The sequence below is a fragment of the Rana temporaria genome, chromosome 8 (assembly GCF_905171775.1).
Source record: "Rana temporaria chromosome 8, aRanTem1.1, whole genome shotgun sequence".
In the NCBI taxonomy this organism is placed as follows: domain Eukaryota; kingdom Metazoa; phylum Chordata; class Amphibia; order Anura; family Ranidae; genus Rana; species Rana temporaria.
The window spans coordinates 53,673,414-53,697,575 of NC_053496.1; the positions used below are offsets into that span (position 1 = coordinate 53,673,414).

At 43.1% G+C, this 24,162-nt stretch overlaps 1 protein-coding gene across 1 annotated transcript in view; it reads right to left on the bottom strand.

Annotated features, from left to right (window-relative positions):
- LOC120946950 overlaps nt 1-24,162 on the bottom strand; it is a 54,245-nt gene that overhangs the window by 19,534 nt on the left and 10,549 nt on the right. The window contains exons 2-4 of the mRNA XM_040361810.1: nt 9,862-9,937; nt 5,007-5,138; nt 1,661-1,784 (exon numbers count right to left, since the gene is read on the bottom strand). Of these exons, the coding sequence (XP_040217744.1) occupies nt 1,661-1,784; nt 5,007-5,138; nt 9,862-9,937 (332 nt within the window). The remainder of the gene's footprint in view (nt 1-1,660; nt 1,785-5,006; nt 5,139-9,861; nt 9,938-24,162) is intronic.

A 24,162-nucleotide genomic window follows, 5' to 3' on the forward strand; every position in this document is an offset into this window, starting at 1 on the left:
AGGGTGGTGTACAATTTAGTTAATATGTAAAAAAAAAAAAAAAAAAAAAAAAGGTAATTTATTCTTAAATATCCATACACAGTGGTAATGCCTTCTATTACCTCCACTTTCCCTGGGTTCAGATGCTGATCTTCCCTGCACAGAGTCTTTAAAGTGTTTTTTTTTTTTTAACAAACTTGTTATACTTACCTGCTCTGTGTAATGGTTTTTCACAGAGCAGCCCAGATCCTCCACTTCTGGGGTCCCTCATCGATGCTTCTGGCTCCTCCTGCATTCAGAGTGCCTCAATAGCAAGCTGCAAAGTATAGTATAGAGCGCCCACTATAGCAAGGTAAAAAAAACTTCTGCCTTTAGAACCACTCACTTCTTGCCAAGGACTACATGTCCCACGAGGCATTGCTCCTCACACTTTCACATTCACAAATTCTCAGGCACTTAGTGACATGTATGGATGGCTTACTGAGCTGTATGTGTGCTGCACTGTATTTCCTGATATGTAAACAAATAATGCATACTATATGCAGGCCAACTAATCAACTGGCCGATTAATCGATTATGAAAATAGTTGACAACTATTTTCATAATCGATTAGTTGTTTCGGCCCTAGTGCACTGTTAATGCATTTAAAGAAAAAAGTCCCTCAGCCTGTCCACTAAACTGCGCATATATAGTCCTGCTACGAATAAACTAGGGCTGCAACTAAATGCTAATGCTTATTTTCATAATCGATTATTGTTTTGATTAATCGGATAATAGAATTAAAAATAAAAAAATAAATTAATAAAATTAGCATTTAATTTTTTTGGGCCAATTTGTTGTTGGGCAGATTACAAAACACAAATTGTTGCAAAAACACATTACATGCTTTTCTGCAGCTTCTCCATTGAAGTATGTTGAACCAAAAAAAAAAAAAAAAAAATAGCACCGTTTTGCATTAAAAACTCCTTGCCCTTTCCAAATACGCAGCAGCTGAAAAAAAATCATGGATGTGAAGGTGTCCCATAGGAAAACATGTACATGAACTGTAGTGCGTTTCTGCAAAAAAAGTACCAAAAAACAGAGGTGTGACCCCAGGCCTGATACGTTTAGTAACATAATGGGGTTAAGAAAAACTAAAATAAGCACAAAATGGAGCAAATAATTGCTACTGTAAGGGATTCATAATATTTACAGTAGCGATTTGCTTTTTTGTACTATAAAGGGCTAATTTTAGTTTTAACCCCATTATGTTACTGGCCGATTAATCGATTATGAAAATTGTAATCGATTAATTTCATAATCGATTAGTTGTCGGCCCTGGATTAAACAACTAGAGATTAGATATTTTTTTCTATTTTTAGGTATGCTGTGTGAATTGCAACACAAGCATGTTGAGGGCTTCTCACATTTTGACTGTAAAAGCAGAAATGCACTTTAAAACTAAACTCCAAGGGTATATTTAGTGCCTTGAGGATAGGTGCAGACAAAAAATACATGTACTTTCCAGAAGTATTTTCCGTTCTCATTATTAATGGTCTATAAAAAGTAAAATATAATTCTGGTTTATGTTTTCAGAGCTGAAAAATAGCTCCAGTGCAAGAACTAGGTCACAATATAAAATATGCAGTTTTAATCACTCTAGTCTGAACACAAAGAAATAAGTGACAGAAAGCCAACTTACCATTATCTTCATTGGCAAAAAGAAACTGTCGAACAAGTCTCTTGAACTGGTGGACTGTTGCATCATCTGGTATTTTGAGACCTGCCGTGTGTAGCTTCACATACTTCACACTTCTAGGCAAATCCTTTACAAACGAAAAAAAAAAAAAACACACACAAGTTTTAACTTAAAAGTAATAGGTAAGCTCTGATATTCCACGACCGTCCACATTTAGATCATCATCATTGCACTCCGTTGTATCAACAGACAATAACTGATTAAATATACTGCAAGGGCTCGTTCCTACCACATCGGTTAGAGTTGAGCAGCATAGAACACAGTGGTGTAGTGGTTAGCACTTTCGCACAGTAGCAAAAGTGTCGGTGGTTTGATTCCCAAACATGACACTACCTGCCTGGAATTTGCATGTTCTCTGTGCCTGCATGGGTTTCCTCCGGGTACTCCCGTTTTCTCACAAACTCCAAAAACATGCTGGTAGGTTAACTGGATCGTGTCTAAATTGGCCCCAGTATATGCATGTATGAATGAATGTGAGCTAGGGATTACAAGCTCTTTAAAGGCAGGGACTGATGTGAACAAATAATAAATATGTGTAATGGGCTGTGTAAATTGAGGGCGCTATACCTGAAAAAATAAAAATAAAATACAGTCTCAACACCAGGGCACAAAGAAAACAATTGTTTTGGGTGCTACGTACAAATGCAGCAACTAGCTTCACTGCATGACACCACATCACGCTACAACTAGAGTACACAGTCAAATTAAATGTCAATTATGACATTTTACTAACGTTAAAAAAAATATGTGATTGCACACAATGCACACTGACAGTGATTAAATGTACACAGAGGATAACACGTCACAGCTGGTGTGACCGAGTCCTTAAGACTTGCCCCAGACTACATTCGCCCTGTTTTTTTACACCCTCTTATGACTATATTTACATTTACCACTACTTAGACCTCCTTTGAAAATCCACTGGCAATGATCATGCCCCATGTTGCCACCTGACTGCACTGGGGCCTACTAAATGGCAGAACGATTTGATTGGCGTAGCACTCTTGTTTAAGCTATGGAGTTCTTTATTTCTGTTGGCAGTGTCTGCTAGACAACCATGGACATTTAACTATTGCCCAAACTGTCTGTATTGAGACCAGGTGACACCTCAAATCTATAGGTACAAGTAAATCAAGATACTAAAATCAAACACAAATCAGAAAGACAGAAACACAAAATATGAACAAAACCACCATATTTTTTTAAAAGAAAGCCGTTTTGTTACTTTTTTTGCTATATAGCACCAGAGACAAGTCACCTGTAATGAAGTTTGTCCCATGACCATGCTGCATACCAGCAGAAATATTTCCACTACAGCGCCAATTTGATGGCATTTCTGGGGGTTTACATCAGTTGCTGAAAGTGTGAAAGATGAACCACTCACCTGCCTCCTCCATTTATAGAACTCATACTATTCTTTATAAGAAAGCAAGGCATTCAATGAATGGCAGATCCGCCGCCTTCAATCATAGAACACTTTACATTCTGACTTCTCCAAGTTCTATGAGGTGGCTGGAAGGGGAAAGCGAGCTGCACAACCCTTTCACACTTGCAGTAGCTGATGTTAACCCCAGCAGCAGTGCCAGTACATATGTGCTGTGGGGAGAAGATTTCTACAATTTGTAGCAGCCAAACAAGAAATGGGACACGCTTCATTAAAAGTTAGCAAAAGAACTTCAAGAGAAAGGCAAGGAAAATTCTAATTGGCTGGCAAATAATTACAAATAATTGTAATCAGTATACTGACTGTGGTTTGCAATTTTTCAGATAACTAATCAGGAGGCCTCAGCCATTTATAAAAAGGTAATGTTGGAACAGGAAGGGGCCATCCCTAAACGGTTCTCACAAAGTTTAGAGCATGGAATTGTCCAAAATGTCTTGGTGTGCTGACCCCTTAAGAGTTCCCTTCACTGGAACAAAGGGGCCAAGCACAACCCCTGAAAAACAACCCCACATCATAATCCCCCCTCCACCAAATGATTTGGACCGGTGCACAAAGCAAGGTCCATAAAGACACAGATGAGCTAATTTGGGGTAAAGGAACTTGACTGCCTGAGTCCCGACCTCAACCTGATAGAACGCCTTTGGGATGAACTTGTGCAGAGACTGCGACAAATGGAAAAAGAAAATATGGACAGACGCACTCCAAAAAAAAAAAAAAAAAAACTTGATGGTTGTCTTTATTTAAAAAAGGAAAAATGCACTACAAGTCACAGCACACTACACGGGAGTAAAACCACCGACGCGTTTCGCTTTATAAATTAGTGCTTAATCATAGGTGAGAGACTGCGAAGCCAGGCCTTCTCATCCAATATCAGTACCTGACCTCACAAATGCACTTCTGGAAGAATGGTCAAGCGTTCCCATACACACTCCTAAACCTTGTGGACAGCCTTCCCAGAAGAGTTGAAGCCGTTATAGCTGTAAAAAGAAGGTCAACTCAATATTGAACCCTACAGACTAACACTGGGATGCCATTAAAGTTGATGTGCATGGTGCAGACTTAGTCAATAGCAACAACACAGCAGTGTCAGTTTAATACCCTCGTGATCAAACAAGTAGCTTCCTCAATTTTCTATTTCCTTTTACATGGTGACAACACTAGTGTTTTCAACCTGTCAACAGGTTACTTTTAGAAGGACAAATGATTGACTTTTTGGTGAACAGAGAAGGCCACACACTGATCAAAAATCAGATGGTCCCTGCAGCTGAATATCCATTCCGTCTATGACCAGCTTAACTGTTTGTTTCTTGTGCTCTCAACTGGTCAAACCATCTAATGGCTAGCGTCATATCTAATCCCATTTGGAGCACAACGGCAACTGCAGATCAAACAGAGACCAAGATGGCAAAGAGGGTTCCGTTCCACTTTAAAACCCCTGTCACACTGGATTGATTTGCAGGCGCTATTGTGCTAAAAATAGCGCCTGCAAACCGACCCTAAACAGTCGCTGCTGTCTCTCCAGTGTGAAAGCCCGGGCTTTCACACTGGAGTGGTGCGCTAGCAGGACGGTAAAAAAAAGTCCTGCTAGCCGCATCTTTGGAACGGTGAAGAAGCGGTGTGTATACCGCTCCTGCCCATTGAAATCAATGGGACATCGCGGCTATACACCTCTGCAGAGGCACATTGCGAGCGGTTTTAACCCTTTCTCGGCCACTAGAGCGGGGGGGGGGGGGGGGGGGACCACCCAGCTAGCGGCCGAATAGCCTCACAAAATTACTGCACCTCCCGCCACAGCGTGAAAGAGGCCTAACAGACCAAAAGAAAAGTTGTTACATTAATCTTTACCTTAGTTGTATAGTAGCGTTCAGTGTTTGTCAAATCTACGATCAATCCAAGTTCTTCATTTTGGTTGCGAATTGAAGTTACCAAATCCTTAGGGGTAAATTTCTGGGTCTGTGTCACACGTTGATTTGTGGCCTACAATGAAGACAGTATATAATAAACACATTTTAGAGACATAATACTTCACTTAGAGACCATAGATCAGGCATGTCCAAAGTCCGGCCCGCGGGCCAAATGCGGCCCCCCTGTTGATTTAATATGGCCCCCCTGGGGAATGGATATATATGGTTTGTGGCCCCCAGGGCCACAAAAGATATATACCGTATTTATCGGTGCTGCCCTGGAGGGGACAGGGAGGGGGCAGGACGAGCGCCGTCAGATTACATTAAGAGAATCTCCTGTTTACTCAGCAGCATCTGTATTGGAAGTCCTGTCTCCTGGGATGCCATTGGACGACTGTTTTGTCTATCATAGGAGGCAGGACTTTGTATTAAAGAGGCCACAGAGTAAACAAGAGATTCTCCTGTTTGTAATCTGTCGGCACTCGTCCCGCCCCCTCCCTCCCTCTGCCTTCCGAGGCTGCAGATCGGCATCGATCAGGCTGCACTGATGACAATGGTAAGGCTGCATTCATGGCACATGTGAGGCTGCATTCATGGAACATGTGAGGCTGCATTCATGGCACATGTGAGGATGCATTGGTTACAATGGTATATCCAAATAACACGCCCAAGCTCATCCTTAGTCCTGAGCAGCACTCTGGGATTTGTTGGGGCCACAAAAGAAATGTATACAGCAGGGATATGCAATTAGCGGACCTCCAGATGTTGCAGAACTACAATTCCCATGAGGCATAGCAAGACTCTGACAGCCACAAGCATGAACCCAGAGGCAGAGGCATGATGGGACTTGTAGTTTTGCAACAGCTGGAGGTCCGCTAATTGCTTATCCCTGGTATACAGTATATCCAAATAACATGCCCAAGCTCATCTATTCACCACACACAGCCACAAAGGTCAGAGAATTCTTGTTGGGCAGTGTATTAGTTGCTCGGACAAACACACTTAGACCGAATTTTAATGGTTCAAAGTAGGGTTGTCCCGATACTACTTTTTTAGGACTGAGTACAAGTACTGATACTTTTTTTTTATGTACTCGCCGATACCGAATACCGATACTTTTTTTTAAATGTGTCCCCAAATGCAGCCATGTCCCCCGTACAGCAGCCATGTCAGCAGCCATGTCCCCCGTACAGCAGCCATGTCCCCCGTACAGCAGCCATGTCCCCCGTACAGCAGCCATGTCCCCAGTACAGCAGCCATGTCCCCAGTACAGCAGCCATGTCCCCAGTACAGCAGCCATGTCCCCAGTACAGCAGCCATGTCCCCAGTACAGCAGCCATGTCCCCAGTACAGCAGCCATGTCCCCAGTACAGCAGCCATGCCCCCTGTACAGCAGCCATGCCCCCTGTACAGCAGCAATGCCCCCTGTACAGCAGCCATTGCCCCCTGTACAGCAGCCATTGCCCCCTGTACAGCAGCTATTGCCCCCTGTACACAGCCATTGTCCCCCATACAGCAGCCATTGTCCCCTGTACCTACTGTTATCACTGCGACGGGGAACATTACAGACAGTGTTCGTTTGAACAGCTGTTTTCCCGGCTGCGCATAGACACTCCCCCTTGGACGGATCTGTCCAATCGCGAGCAAGGGGGAGTGTCTATGTGACTCCCCCTTGCTCGCGATTGGACAGATCCGTCCAAGGGGGAGTGTCTATGCGCGGCGGGGAAAACAGCTGTTCAAACTAACGCTGTCTGTAATGTTCCCCGCCGCAGTGATTAACGTGGCAGCGCCGGCGGCGGTTTCGGCGGCGGGGGGAAGTATTCTATTTTAGTATCGGGGGTATTAGCGGGAGTACGAGTACTCCCTCTAATACTCGGTATCGGTCCTGATACCGATACTGGTACCGATACTGGTATCGGTATGGGTACAACCCTAGTTCAAAGAATGTCAGGCAAAATAGTCGGCCCTCACGCATGTTCACTTCATCAAATCTGGCCCTCTTTGAAAAAAGTTTGGACACCCCTGCCATAGATGGACAGTCTCACTTGATCTCCCAGAATATTGAGAAACTTCTACAAAAAAATAAGCACTATTCTTCCCCTGTAGCTGCAGCACAATAAAAACACACTTTAGCCACTACTTGGGAGAACAGTACACACACACACACAAAATATTACTATTTGGCATTACTGTAAATACAATCCCAAACCATGTGCTTCTGCTGCTTGCAAGTCTATGAAGAATTATTCCAAATACGTTTTTGCATATTAAATTTGATTTTCCACATTTTTATATACATAACTATACATTTAAAACAGTACAGGAACCTGCTTTGACACAATGTTCTATTGAGCAGTAACAAATAGAACTGAAGAGGTGAATCTTTATCCTTAAAATGTAAATCTAGCTAAAACGTATTTAGTATTTTAGAGTCAGAACATCTGAAGTTCTTATTGTAGTTTGTGCTCTCATTGGGGCGATTTTTTTCTCACTGCCTGTCCTTGTAACACCAGAACAAGAAATTAAAGACTGCCAAACATCTTATGGCAGACCCTTAGATTGATAAAATTGGTAGCTACATGTTACAATGCCTTACAATCTGCAGCTCCTTACCCCTTCACTTCCTCCTGTGCCAAGTGCCAGGCATACCTTCCAGATCTTGCAGAGGAAGATTGGGAGGAGGTCACCGAAAATTTCATGAAAGATGTTATTAGTATGGCTATTAAACTTATACATTTAAAATGTATTCCCCAATTGCACTACACCCCTGCTAAACAGGGGTTTACGAAACAAGCTTATTGCCCTAGGTGTGGGGAAATCTCAGCTCATGCTTTGCACACGTTTTGGTCCTGTCCAAACCTGTCCCGGTTTTGGGCTGACTTGTTTGACAACCCACTTCAATCTACAAGCTCCCAAAACTCCGGGAGTTTGTTTACTTGGGGTTATTGGAAAATGTTCCGCTTACCTGTAAGTGTCAGGTCACACAGGGGCGACTTGGCAGGCGACAGCCGCCTGACGAGTCATGCTCTGATCTGTACTATGGAACCGTTCTAATAGGAGCGACTCCAGTCGCTCTGACTTAGAAAAAGGTTCCTGTACAACTTTGGGTTGACTTGCATTGACTTCAATACAGAAGTCATTTTGCAAGTCGCCTCTGAAGTCGTGTGCAGATTGCCTTGCAGAGTCGTGCGGCAACTTGTGCCGCCCCTGTGTTGAACCGCCACTAAGACCCCTTTCACACTAAGGAGTTTTTCAAGCGGTACAGCGCTAAAAATAGCGCTGCTATATGCCTGAAAAACTCCTGCACTGCATACTCAATGTGAAAGCCAGAGGGCTTTCACACTGAGGCGATGCGCTGGCGGGAGACCAAAAAAATCTCCTGTCAGCAGCATCTTTGGAGCGGTGAGTGGAGCGGCGTGTATACCGCTCCTTCCCATTTAAAACAATTGGAAGCACGGCAATACCGCCCGCAATGCGCCTCTGCAGAGGCGGGCTGTATTAACCCTTTATCGGCCGCTAGCGGTGGTTAATACCGCCCCGCTAGCGGCCGAATCCCGCGGCTCCCGCCCCAGTCTGAAAGGGGCCTAAGCGTATATTATGTTTCGTCTGATATTTTTCAATGCAAAAAAAGCTATACTACTGCATTGGAGGGATCCAGCTCCACACACCCTGCCATATGTTTGCTGTTTAATAAACCAGGCGCTGCCTTTGTACAAGCTTATTTACAAGGGGCGTGCCTGCTCAAAAAAGAAAAAAAAAACTCTAAAGTATGGCAACTGTGACTGGACAACAAGGCTTCTCAGGTGGTGGCTCGGATGTGCTCCCAATGGTCTCTTTAATGGGTCTGCTGTAAATCTTTTATTTGAATTAGGAGATAGCTATGAGTGCGAGTGTTCTGTTGCCTTAGTTTACATTTTTTTTTTTGGTGTACTTTTCTGGCTGCTATAGTTGGCCCAAGTTAGTTGTAAAACTCAAAAAAATTAATAAAAATGTTTTAACCAATGGACATGCTATTTCAAAATCAGTCTAGTATGTACAGTATCTCACAAAAGTGAGTACACCCCTGACTTTTTGTAAACATTTTATTTTATTTTTTCATGTGACAAAACTGAAGTTACACTTTGCTACAATGTAAAGTAGTGAGTGTACAGCTTGTATAACAGTGTAAATTTGCTGTCCCCTCAAAATAAGTGTAGCTGCTGGCTTTTAATAAACTGACACTTACCGGCTCCAGCGTTCCAGCGACGCGCCGGCCAGGGGTCCGCTCCTCTCTCCCCGGCCGGCGTCTCCATTGTCACTGTTGGCACCCGGCCGTGACAGCTTTCGGCTTCACGGCCGGGCACCCACTGCGCATGAGCGCGCGGCTCCGGCGCTGCGCTGTTTGATTGGACAGGCGATCGCCTGGGACCTGTCACGTGTCCCAGGCGATCGCCTACAGGGAGGGGCTGCCAAAAGGCGATATGACGTATCGCCTTTGCAGCCCCTCGGCGGAAGGAGGAAGTGGGACAGGAAGTCCCCTTCTCCTGAAGCCCCCACTCCCCCCCGCAAAAAAATTACATGCCAAATGTGGCATGTAAGGGGGAGAGGAGTGGGTTAAGAGGAAGTTCTATTTTTGGGTGGAACTCCTCTTTAATGTCTAAACTGCTGGCAACAAAAGACTTTGCAGTCCCAAGTCGCACAAGTGTGAAAGGGGCCTTACACAAGCTGTACACTCACTACTTTACATTGTAGCAAAGTGTCATTTCTTCAGTGTTCTTTCTAAAGTCAGATCTTTCAACACACAAGCATTTACTTACCCCTTTCAGAGGTACTTTGAAGGCAATAAACCGGGATCCTGGAACTCGAGTTCCAATGGCTGTCAGAGAGCGCCACCTGCAGAAAAATAAGTAGCAGTTATAGTGAATGAAAATAAAATCAAGAACTAAGGCAACTATTATGGGTTGGGCTAAAGTCTGAAACCTGTCGCTAAAGTCTGAAACCTGTCACTGATTTGGATGGGAGCCAACCTATCCTGCCAAGCCCAAATCAAGTAAATGTATTAATTCAAACATATTATGTAGCAATGTACACAAAAGTCTACCAAATAGATGTGAGAACATCATATAGTATCAATTCCCACAAAGTTTAACCAGCAAGTCATGTAAAAGTCTATTTACAATTTATGTTTGATTTAATGCATCCTAGAGCTTTTGTATTGGGCATGTTTGTGTATATTTTATTGTACCCTAGTGCTTCTGTATTAGGCATGTTTGTGTATATATTTTATTGTACCCTAGGCTTTTGTATTAGGCATGTTTGTGTATATTTTATTGTACCCTAGGGCTTCTTTATTCGGCATGTTTGTGTATATTTTATTGTACCCCAGGGCTTCTGTATGAGGCATAATTCTCATCAGAACTGCCATAGATCAACAATTGCTGGTGCACATAAACAAAAGGTCAGGAGTTTTATACTAGAACTGTTGTGCTTGTCTACATAAGCATTTGTTTTCATCTGTATTGTTTTCCCCGTATACAAGTTAAAGGGAGGGCAAAGGCAGCTTGCTGCAGTTTTGGAGGTGGTCAGACACAGACAAAGCTGCAAATAACTCACAAGGGTCTCAAACCAACCTTGCATACAAGCTAAATTCACATGAAAGCATTCTGAATTTACTGATCTACAAATGCCATTAACAAACGCCTTATAAAACACCTTATAGCTGAACTCCATGCAAACCGATAAAATACACTTAAGAGCGGAGGTCCCACAAAAAAAAGTATTAAAAGCCAGCAGCTACAAATACTGCAGCTGACTTTTAATATATGGACACTTACCTGTCCAGGGCGCCCACGATGTCAACAGCCAAAGCCGATCTGCCGCTCATGGTTCGGCTTCCGCTGCTGCCATACTCGGCAAGGGAATCAGGAAGTAAAGCATTGCAGCTTCACTTCTTGGTTCCCTACTGCGCATTCGCGAGTCGCGATGCGCGTCTTCACTGGTCCCCGCTGTGTCTACCCCAGAAGACAGCGGGGGGTACAGAGTAGGCGCCGGAAGTGGTGTAGATCACCAAGGTGATCTATGCCAGGAAGTGGGAGCAAATACCTGTATTAGACAGGTATCTTCCCCCCCCCCCCCCTGAAAGGTGCCAAATGTGACCCGGAGGGGGGGGGGGGTCCAAAAGGTGGAAGTTCCATTTTTGGGTGGAAATCCACTTTAAACCTTTTTCTGACACCTGTTGCTTACAAGTTAAAATCAGTATTTTCTAGATCTATCTGCTAGAAAATGACATAGAACCTCCAATCATATATACATTTTTTAGCAGAGACCCTACAGAAAAAAATGGCGGTTGTTGCTATATTGTACGTCACACCGTATTTGCGCAACGGTCTTTCAAACGCAATTGTTTGGGAAAAAATACACTTCAATGGAAAAAAAACACACACACACGCACACACACCAGTAAAGTTAGTCTATTTTTTTGTATAATGTGAAAGATGTTATGCCGCAAGAATCAGGATCTTTATACTAAGCACAAAAAAAAAAAGAAATAAAAAGAAAGTGATTATCATTTTAGCTTTGTTGGTCATGTCTGCTGACAAATTCTGACCTCTGGCTTCCTCCTGTGTCCTCCGCCAGCTCTGACCTCTGGACTATTCCTAGTGACTTCAGACTCATGGGATTTACAGCATGGAGGGGTAACGGTCTAGGGCAGTAATGGCAAACCTTGGCACCCCCGATGTTTTGGAACTCCATTTCCCCATGATGCTCATGCACTCTGCAGTGTAGTTGAGCATTTCATAGGAAATGTAGTTCCAAAACATCTGGGGTGCCAAGGTTTGCCATCACTGGCCTACGGTCTAAATACAGTGAGGTGCAAACCTACACAAGAGGGACCCAGGTGGATACCAGTTTGTTCTTCGATTCTGTGCCCTGGTGAATCCTGCATCATCTGCGCTCACATGGGAAAAATCCTACTTCAGCCAGGTATTCGCCATTCCAGAAGTGACCCTGGTCCCATTCCCAGGACCCCCCCCCCTCTTTTCGGTGTGCTGCAGCGTTGCTCCTACTTCAGATTCAGACCATTAATTAAACTGTCCAGCGCTGCCCTGTCAGTCTACACCTCAGGTTAGCCTACCACTTCTAATTGGGTATTCCTTATTGTGTAGTTATAGCATCCAGATTGGTATAGTTGGCATCCTGGCAATATATAGATTTGGAGCTTTGACTTTCCGATTGTATGTTTGCTCCCATTCGGTGTCATAGTATTAACACCAGGCAACTGGGATTTTCAGGACTGCAATCACCAATGGTACCCCTCAATACTTTTTACAGTACAGGCTTAATTTTAGGAGTGTAATGATAGTGACAGCATTGTTATCTTCCTGTGGCCCTAATGCATTTGCTACAGCAAAGAAAAAGAAACTGTCTGGCAAGTGGTTGGCAACATTGCCTTGGCGTACAACCTATCTCAACAGAATTAGAATGTACATGGAGCATAGATCTTGTTGTCATGTAAACCAATTCATTTCAGTAGCGTGTTAGATTTTGGTGAAGGAAGCACAGTATTATTGGAGGACTTGGGCAAAATAAGCCGCTTATAGATCATGGGAAGGTAAGACTAGTTGTGATTTAGACACTTTCATGGCTACCATTCTGAGATCCATTGAAAATTTCAAACTCCGCAGTTTGGTTATAGTCACAGAAGATTTCTGCTCCCTAAGCCCCACTCTGTAGCATTCATATTGCAGTAGTCTGGTTATTGTATAGAGTGAGGAAGTATTAGAACCCCTGTCAGAGTTCTGCTGTAATCCAGGACTTCACTAGAGAGATGCATCTTGTTTCCAGTCCAACTGACATTTTTCCAGACCAGGACGTGAAGGAAACTTCAGACAAAAATAAGAATGCTTTTCTTTACCACATTCCACCAGCACTATAACTGAAAGACACAATAGCATGGGCTTACTTTGACAAGAGGGCGCACATGGACATCCTCCCGTGATCACGTGGTACACTCGGTAAAGGGCCAATCACAGAGGCTCTTTACCACATAATCAGCTGTGTCCAAAGCAAGTTATCAGATTTGTGATAAGAGGAGAAGACCAGCTAACCAGCTTGTGTTAAGAGACATCTACCAGTGGTTCTCAACCCTGTCCAGTAGTACCCCCAACAGGCCATGTTTGCAGGTCTTCCTTCATCTTGCACAGATGATTTAAATCAGAGTCAATGGCTGGGTATTTTGGACAGCAATTTTATCTAGGAGAAATTCCCAAAACATGGCCTGATAGTCAGTGCAGTCCCACCAGTGCCGTCAAGAATACTATCCCCACCATGAAGCATTGTTGTGGCTCACTGATGTTTTGGAGGTGTGTGAGCTCTAAATGGCTCTAAATGGCACAGGGCAGGAGAATTGAGAAAATTGATGGCAAGATAAATGCTGCATGTTATCTGAAAAGGCAGACAATTTGCATTTTTCTGCAGAAAGATTGCACATGGACTTTCCAGAACAATGACACTTAGGCCCCTTTCACATTGGAGCGGGCGCTGCGGTGGAGGTATATCGCCGCTAAAAAAAGCGGCGCTATACCGCCGGGATTGCCGTGGGAATCGGCCGCTGGCGGTGCAGTATTAACCCCCGCTAGCGGCCAATAAAGGGTTAATACCGCCTGCAATGCACCTCTGCAGAGGTGCATTGCCGCGGTTTCCCATTGTTTTAAATGGGAAGGAGTGGTGAAGGAGCGGTATACATGCTGCTCATCTCACCGCTCTAAAGATGCTGAGGACAGGAGATCTTTTTCTCTCCCGCCAGCGCATCGCCTCAGTGTGAAAGCCCTCGGGCTTTCACATTGAGTAGGCAGTGAAGGAGTTTTTTTTAGGCGGTATAGCAGCGCTATTTTTAGCGCTGTACCGCCTGAAAAACTCCTCAGTGTGAAAGGGGTCTAAAGCACAAGGCCAAGTTGACCCTCCAATGGTTACAGCAGAAAAAGGTGAAGGTTCTAGAGTGGCCATCGCACTCTATCGAACCACTCTGGTGAGATCTCAAAAGGTGCAGCCCATGCAAGACGACCAAAGACTTTGCATGACCTGGAGGCATTTTGCCAAGACAAATTGGCAGCTGTACCTGCTGCAAGAATTCGGGGCCTCGTAGACAATGGATTACAAAAGACTGCATGCTGTCATTGATGCTTAAGGGGGCAATACACAATATTACAGACTAAAGGTATATAGACTTTTGAACAGGGGTCATTTAATGTGTTTACTTGTTGCCATGTCTTGATTGTGTCATTCTGTTATGACCTACAGCTGAGAATGAAACCCATAAAAAATGTAAAAGAAATGTGTCTGCTCACTCATGTTTTCTTTAAAATGGTACATATTACCAATTCTCCAAGGGTATGCAAACTTTTGAGCACAACTGCACATTTTAAAATAGCTCTATGGTGTGTTATGACTGGCATGCTTTAGCCTCCTGAGTTCAACAAATCTTTACCCAATGTAATATGTCAATTATGATATTTCCTGAGAGAATTACAGGCCCACATCCTCTCAATAATCTATCTGTAGGATTACTGCCCAAAAAGTAACTTTTGGAAGGTGGCAAGTCAGCTTAACATTACCAGGAAACAGCAATGATGGCCAAAAAATAAGGGTACATATATAGGCGTGTGTGGGCAGCACTATCTTCCTGCATTGTAGTAAAGGATCCTGCTACATACAATTATGAGGGATAGTTTTTTGCATCATGTCAGCATTGCAATCTATCCAAGTGGATTTACAGTCAGGCAAATTCTTTTATAAGAATTAAACTGGTGCCAGGCATCACAATCCTGGATGTAACGGAAACACATCAAGCAGACTGTGTGTAGGATGATGGAGCTGACTGAGCCTTGACATTTGTACAACAATAAAAACATGTACAGTTTTCTTCCGAAAATATACAAATCAAACAAAAAAAACGTACGATCTGGTATAATACAAGAAAAATGTTGTCCTGTCCGATAATTTCAGATGAAAGCTGTGTACCAACGATCAGATTTTAGTACAATCGATTCAAAAGCAGAATTTTTTATTTGAATGTGATAGTTAATGTGTACTAGGCTTTAGGGCAGGGGTATGCAACCTTGGCCCTCCAGCTGTGGTGAAACTACAAATCCCATCATGCCTCTGCCTCTAGGAGACATGCCTGTGATTGTCAGGGTCTTGTATTGTCTCATGGGACTTGTAGATTCAAAACAGCTGGAGGGCCGAGGTTGCCTACCCCTGCTTTAGGGGGTGGAGGAGGAAAGCAGAACACTCGGCATAAAAAAAAAAAAAAAATCTGGGGCTTGAGAGCGACAAAATGCACACCAACAATAACTAGGTAAATGCTGTCCCAACCTATTGAGTACACCTGTCTTGGATGGCAGAATGGGAAATGTGGCGAGTCGACAACATGGGTGGCAAACTCAATTTCATCCCAGGCCGCATCAGCATTATGGTTGTTCTCAAAGGGCCGGTTGTATCTGCAAGACTATAAATTTATCAAGAGGTGCAGGAACTCATCCATGCCCCCCTGCTGAACTGCATCGAATGGTGGGAGTATAAGGATCATTAAGGGACAATACTAGGAGGGCGTTATGTGCAGGGTTGAGGGGTGCGCTACATACATAGTGCAGGACTTGGGGGCGCTGTATGCACAGAGTGTGCTACATACAAAATGCAGCGTTTAGGGGTGTGTTATGCAGGGTTTAGCTCTCTTTCACAGCCTGTTCACATCTCACTTCCACCCCTCCTCAGCTCTGACCTTTGCACCACTCTCCCATCCCCCCCATACAAATCTCCCTCCAGTCATCACCTCCACCCCCCCCCCCCCAAAAGCTTCCTCCCATCTCACCTACCCGTTCCTAGTACCTCTGTGTAATGCAGTGTAGGTGGCTCCACCTCTTTCTCACTTGCGGGGAGACTATTGGTTGGCAAATGTGCACCCAGACAATGATGGGGATCACAGTCCAGCTTACCAGGTGATGCCCCATCCCACAATGCACCTTCATGCCCTTAACCTCGCCATGAGTGCAGGGCAGGCATCTGCGAGTGCCACAGAGAAAAAAAAAATCTGTCCTTGTAAACACAGAAGCCTTCGGTGTTTACAAATAACAGTGGTGAGTGGAGGGTGAGAGCAGGTGGAACAGAGTTCCGCCACATTCTGGCAAAAATAAAAAATCATGGGTGAGTGGGCCACACAAAAAGGCCTGGAAGGGCCCAACGGTCCTTGTGTGCGACACATGTTCTACAGGCATCACTCAGCATATTCAAGCCTGCAAGTGAAATCAGCGAGATACTAAATACTTTCAGTTTAGTAGGTTTGAATGTAACTACCGCTAAAAACCAAGTAACTTGATTTACCATTATCTTCTCTGTACTCCCCTACATCCACAGCACTGCAGGACAGACAATACTTATTTAAAAAATAAAAATATAGGAAAACTTGTTTAACCACCTCTTACTGCATCACTAATCACATTCCAAAACACATATGAATTGAATTGGTGGTCACAAGAAACAAATTAAAGCTTTAAACATAAAAAAAAAAATAAGGCGGTGGTTTCCGATGTTTCAGGATCACCAGACAACAGAAAAGCCTGGAAAAACATGTGCACTACATCAACATCTGAATCAAAATGAAGTTGGAGAGGAGCAGCGCACACAACAAGGAACACCCAATCTGTTTGCAAGATCCACACACAGGTGTCTGGCCGTACACACCAAAACAGGACAAAATGGATGGATTGAGCTGGCAACACTGTAGTCGGTATAACTACAGTGTTGCCAGCTCAATCCATCCATTTTGTCTTGTTTTGGTGTGTACGGCCAGACACCTGTGTGTGGATCTTGCAAACAGATTGGGTGTTCCTTTGTTGTGTGCTGCTCCTCTCCGACTTCATTTTTGCTCCAGAGCATTTTTTTTCAACGAGAAAAATGTAGAACCTGTACAGGGGGGGGGGGTGTGTGTGTGAAGCACATGCGCAGAAGCAAATTATGAGACAGGAAAATTAGCAAAAGCAGCCCAAAGGGTGGTGCCATTTGAATGGAACTTCCCCTCTATAGTGCCGTCGTACGTCACCGCGCTTTGCTGGAGCATTTTTTTTTCACGAACGTGTGTATGCAAGGCAGGCTTGAGAGGAATCGCGACAAATCACATCGAGAAAAACGTTGTTTTTTTTGCATTAAATGAATAACGGTCGTGTGTACGCGGCATAAGTCGCGCTATGACTAAGGCTCTAGCTGAAACAAGTTTGATTTTTTGTTTCATTGTCACTCCTTTACAGCTAGTCACCAAGAAATTGTTATATGGACTACAGTGTTGCCGGCTCAATCCATCCATTTATCTGGACGAAAAAGAAAAAAAAAAAGAAGGGGGGTGCTAAAAAAAAAAAGGTACCAGGTGTTTTGCCTTAAAGTGATACTAAAAATTGTTAATTGTCATAATGTCTACTATTTATATACAAAGATCATGCCACTGCATCAAATATATATAAAAAAAAAATGTAATGCTGTTCAGAGGTCACATGACTTTTCCCAGTCCTCGAGGAGTTTATAGTACTGTGTTGATGTATGAAACTGTCTGCACAGCGTTGTTTGGTGCTGTGCCGGCCACAATAACATGTTGTAGGTGAAGTGTTGACTGACAATAACATTCACTTTGTTCACTGTAAGACCTGGTCCACATCTATGCATTTTTGGTTTTGCAGAAACGCACTAGTCCATTTAACATGATTTCCTATTGCTCACACTCACATCTTTGCATTTTCCACCACCCCGCCCCCCCCCCCCCCGCAGCAGGTTGCATTTCTGGCTCCATAAAGGTCAAAAGAAACATCAATAAAGTAGAGGTTGCTTTTTTTTTTATATGTTTGTTGGTTTCTCTCGCAAAACAGACATCTCAAAAATGCAAAAAGCATACAAAAAAAAAAACACACACACACACAAAACACATCTGGAGAATGCATCAACTTGCATAAGTGTGAACCAGACCTAAAGAGATCTGGAGGATATTCTGAAAAAAAAATAAGTCACAGGCCTATATCCCCCCCTGCCCCCATGGTGTTTGGCAATATGGAGGAGAAGGAAGGGAGAAGTGTAATTTACTACTGTGGATATGCCCACACATGTGACTAGTCATGCGAGCCACACAAATAAGTGAAAAAGGAGGAAATTAACAGTTTAGAAGGGAACAGAGACTGGAGCATGTTCAGTAGATGTCAACATCTGGTCTACACAGCCACAGGCTGCAGTGGGGGCACAGACAAGGGGAGCGGGACAGTAACAAGCAGGATCAACCAGGATTCTTACAGTCAACAGAAAAATCAATTCTCTAGTGGATGAGCCAGTATGAACACAATGTAATATAGCATGTATTGACGGCTTCAGATTTGGGTTTAATGTATTCTTTACAATCACTGATTAGTCTATAAGCTACATATGCATCTCATGGTTTAATATTGCTTGAGCTCAGTCTAAAGTCACATTGAGTGCAGAGAATTTAGCAAGCCTTGCTGCATTCCAATTGTATTTGAGTTGCCATGCTTTTTTAAATGTGTTGCATTGATAAACTATTTTGTTTGGTTCATTGAAGCTAAAACCATTACATTGGTCTTTCCTTAAAGTTTGCTACCCCCAACACTTCATATTCCTGATATGTATCTGCTGTACTTGTATGAGAAAGTATCATATTCTCTTTGTATTGATTCCTTTATGTGAAATCCCTGGTGTTCATGTCTGTCCCTCTGCTCTCCTATCACAAAACGGACTACACCAAGAACACACTGTGGTCAGTTCTCTAGCTATGTTGGGAACTCTGTGTGCTCTCCGCCAATGATCAGACTTGTCCCGACACACCCACTGCACAGCCATTCACTGGGAAGCTCAGTATACTGCCTGTGCACCCCCCCCCCCCCAACTTTTATGCAGCAGAGAATGTTTAGAGGAAAAAAAAAAAAACATTCCAAATACTTTTTTTTATCTATACAAATAGGTTTTGCTTTTCATTTCTATTTTGAACTGAATGGGTTGTTTTACAAGGTGATCGTTGTTTACAATCACTTTAAAGTAGAACTTCACGCACTCAATCGTTGGCTATTTTTAATCCTCATGGCGCTAGAATTAGTAAATAGACAGGAAGGTACATTTTACTGGATTTTTTTGCATTTCTTCCTGGTTTCCACACCCAGGCAAATTATGTCATACATTCCAGGAGTCTTCAGGAGAGGGGGAAAGGTTTTCTCAGCCAAGCACACCCTCCTACCTGTGTCCTATCAGAAAGGCGCTATTCATCAGAAAATGCAATGCAAGTGAGGGTCCGTCGCAGCCATCTTAGATGGCCCGCACTAAACCTACAGTCAGACGGCGACAAGCGGACATCTTTTTACACCCACTGAATTGTTGCATTTCACAAATTTTTACCAGCTTATATAGTGATATACAGTATTTGGAAATCCTTGGCACTGTTTTGATGTTGAATTTTGAAAGCAGCGACAAGCCTACTGCTCTCACAAGTTTGTTAATCTGACAGAACACCGCTACTTTTAAGATTCAACATCAAAACAGCTCGACAGGTTTCAAAATCCTGTATTCCACTATATAAGCCGAGTTTACAGGTAAAAAAATGCAAGACTTCAGTGTAAAAAGATGCCCTCTTTGCGCCTTCAGGCTTAGTGTGGGTGTACCAAGAAAGCCGCGATAGAACATCACTTGGGTTGCCTTTTCTGATGGGTAGCGGCTTTCTTATAGAATACCTGCCTAAGCTATGGGCAGATGCATTCCACAAAGTAAATGCTACATGAATCAACTGCCCTTACTCAAGATGGCCACGGCCAGAAATGCTAGGGGGTGTTTTTTCAAAGTGATTTCTCACCTAAATAAAGCATGGAGACATAGATGGATAGGAGTTTGCTTTGAATAGAAAAAAATAAAATAAAAAATGAATGAAATAGCTAGCAATTGTGGCGCTCGGGTATCATGCATCTCCGCTTTAATGCGTGTTCTAGCAAGCTGAATTAAATTGGGCTGCATTGTTCCCAGTTTGTTACAGGGTGGATTTGATTTAAATCACTAGTAAAAGGGCTTCATTTAGATCAAGGGTCTCAAACTGGTGGCCCTCCAGCTGTTGTAAAACTACAAGTCCCATAATGCCTCTGCCTGTGGGAGTCATGCTGGTAACTGTCATTCTTGCAATGCCTCATTGGACTTGTAGTTTTGCAACAGCTGGAGGGCCACCAGTTTGAGACGCCTGATAGATGAACTCGATTTAAATTTAAAAAAAATGTAAACAGCAACTGTTATTCTCGGTCCCACAGCAGCTCCTCCTCCTCCTCCTCCTCTGACCTGCTGTTGACTCAGACAGTCCCATTCACTTTAATGGGACAGCTGGTGATGCAGCAGTGACACAAGATGAGGGATGTGGAAACAGCAGGTGAGTGGATGCCCACTAACAGGCACCGCCATGATGGATCTGAAATGACAGGTGCCCTTTAAATGTGAGGAATCCTATCTTTGACAGGTACCCTGTCCCTACTTCCAGGAGCCCGGATCACTGCAAATTACATCACTGCTCAGCTCCCTCCTTCCCCCGCCACCAGGCGAGCACAGTGGTGCCTCGCGCAATAGGGACCTGGCCTGAAGCCGTAATGCTACACTGCCAGGTTCCCTACCCACAACAGACATTGCGCGACTCCAGGACAGGTAAGTGTCCTATTAAAAATCGGCAGCTGCAGTATGTGTAGCTGCTGGCTTTTGATTTTTGCAGGGGTGGGCTATATATATATATATATATATATATATATATATATATATATATATATATATATATATATATATATATATATATATATATATATATATATATATATACACATACACACACATACATACACACACACACACACACACACACGCACGCACACGCACGCAATCTTTTTTCTTTTTAAATCATTTATTTTTATCCACCCTGGTTTGGTATAAACTGGGCCTATTGGAAACAATAGATTTCACCCAAGTCCGACGGGAAAGAGGTATTTTAACAGACTAGTATTGAGAGATAGAGGCAGTAGTAAAAAGGAGTATTTTCGGTGGTTTTACACACACTGAAAAAAGGCAGTTTTAAAAACAAATATGGGTGGAGAAAGGAATCTCACAGACTGGAATTAAGTGAAAATAATGATTGTATTTGTTAATCTAAAAGGGTGTTTGAAATAATCAGCAGAAAACATTTACACAATAATTGTCACAACAGTTGTCCTGTGAAAATATATACAAAATAAAAGCTCAAGACGCCAATTCAAATATTTTTATTAAAACATACATGCAAAATTTCAAACATTGTTTCATGAAAGATACATTTTTCAAAAGTATAATGTCATAGAATAAAGTGCAAATTCTTCTCCAGGCAACTGGGGTAACATGTTACAGGATTCAATTACCTAAACCAGTGTTGCCCTGGCAGCGGTTATACGATCAGTCAAAGCAGACACTAAGCTAAAGCTAAATAGGCGATTGCCTGGGAAGGTGAAACCCAATTTATTTTTTCCCAATAGAAGAGAAACCTCAGATACATTTATGCAAACTGATGCTGATCAAGCTATCCAAATGGTGTCAAAGTATAACAAAGCTTCAGCTAAATTAACTTCCTGGCTCCTGGGACCTATAGACCAGTCATGTGAAATCTGGAATTGTTCATTCAGCTTAGTGCTAATTCTGGGCTGTAGCCATTGCAAAGGCAAAAACGTTGTACAATGGTTTACATTTTATCATATAGAACAAATGTATCCAATTTCATCCAGCTTGGAACATCTGCTCTGTGGGGAGGAAGGGGGCACCAGTAATGCGAGGGGCTTACATGACGAAATGTTTCTCAAACACTGCAGGCTACACACATTCAGTATGAATGCTTCACCAAGAGCGCTTGTGTGTTCAAGATCTTCTGCTGAAGACACATCCACTGAATGGAGCCCAAGTTTACAAGGCCCTGTGTTCACAAGAATCAAGATAGGCACTCAACCAGTGTCCCTTACAAACAATTCTACCGTTCATTCGGGTGCCATAAAAAGCCTGAACCCAGCAACATTCTAGGCCCACCTTAGAGCCACTACATTTTCTGATTAAACAGATTTAAAGCAGAGCATTGAAAAGGCTTCTAAAAATTCCCACAGCAATTCGCATGACAGAAGAGTGTGCCCAGCTCTCAATAGAGCCGGGTCACAAATATCCGTGGCAGCAGCGGAGCAAATTGCACAGGGGTCCTGTGAGTCTTTTACACACCGATTTGTCCCTGAAATGGAGACAAGGGATGCACCAGCCCCCTGCTGTGAGCTGAATGCGAATTAAGTGTGAACCCAGCTTTAGGCTTGATACACACCCATGCATTTTTAGTGCATTTTGCAGATTTTCACTACAGAGCGTGTTCCAAGAAAAAGAAAAAAAAAACACATGTTAAATGGACTGTAGTGCAAACCTGCATAGTTGTGAATCAGGCCTTAGGCATCTACCTGGGGTGTCAGAGGAACTCTAAGCAAACCCTTCCAAACTATGCTTAAAGCGGTTCTAAAAGGCTGAAGGATTTAAGTTCACCATCACAAATAAAATAAATGCACTTTTTTGCAGGTAAAAAAAAATTAAATAAAAAAAAATCGCATTAATTTCATTTCTTTTTGTCCAGGAGTCCGAGTGTTTATTAGAACCCTGGTAGCTCACTGAGAACTACAAGCCGTCAGCTGCAAAGGGACCTATGAACTTCTTTGAATTGTGACGAGTGCGGAGAGAAGATACCCGACTAGCCGCCTGGGGAGGAGGGGGCAATGGGGTCAGATGTGGAACATGACATGCAACAACCCAAATATTGGTGTAACATGTTCAGAAAGGTGAACTTATATACTGACCGTTGAGCCTGTCCTCAATCCGGCAATGTGCACAAGAGCAGCCCCTTCTTATAGGCTCAGATAGCAGGGGAGCCACTGGCTCCTGTTGCTGTCAATGAAAGCCAGTGAAGAGGGAGTGGGGCTGAGCCTCGCTATATATTTCTATGGACACGGCCCATTCAGGAGCGAGGCCGCATGAGTTCCCACATAGCAAGTGGCTTGCAATAGTGGCCACTGGGCAGGGGAAAGGAGTGCAGACGTTGGACCCAATAAGTGGAGGATCGAGGCTGCTCTGTGCAAAACCACCGCACAGAGCAGGTAGGCATGACATTTTATTTTATTTTCAATTATAAGGCTTTACTCTTTTACTCTAAAGCCACTGCCCCCCCATGTGGCTACTTATCCCAACAATTCATATGCTTGATATGTGGCTGCTGTACCATGTACGATAAAGTATCCTGTTCTCTTTGTATGGTTTCTCTGTGTGTGAAATTTGACGTTTCTGCCAGTCCCTCCGCTTTCCTATTAAAAACTGACCACACTAAGCAGGAGAGCACACCGTGGTTAGTTCTTTAGCTGTGCTGGAAACTACCTACTCTCCTTCAATGATCAAACTTGTCCTGACACACCCTTTAACTGGGGAGCTCAGGGTGCTGTTGCTTCTCCTCCACCCCAGCTCTTAAAAGCAGCTGAGAACAGAGTGAATGTAATTACTTATATTAAAAAAAAAAAAAAGGGGGGGGGGGGCGGGAGGCTTGTATTTATGAATGAAATTTAAATCTATACACAAATGTTTTGCCTTTCATTTCTATTTTAAACTGAATGGGTTGATTACTTTACAAGGTGATTGTTTACAATCACTTTAAAGCTTTCAGTGCATAACATAACTGAAAGGAAGCTAAAAGCAAATGAGTCATCCCTAAATCTATAGGTGGCAAGCAATGTATTCAACTTTGATTGGTTATGCCTGTGCAAACTTTAGGGAAAGGTTCATATTTAAGGGCATGAAAATGTCACAAATATGAACAAAGTGCATACCTGGACGACACTTCGATTATAACAAAAATACTAATCATGGTAATTTGACAGCTCTATTAAAAAATAAATAAATAAAAACTCCAACGTGAGTGGATCTCTCATCAGTTTAGCGCTCATGTTCATGAATTGCAGGTTCACAGTAGACTTGCGTTTTCCTTTCCACACTGGACCCTTGGCATCAGCATTCTACACAGT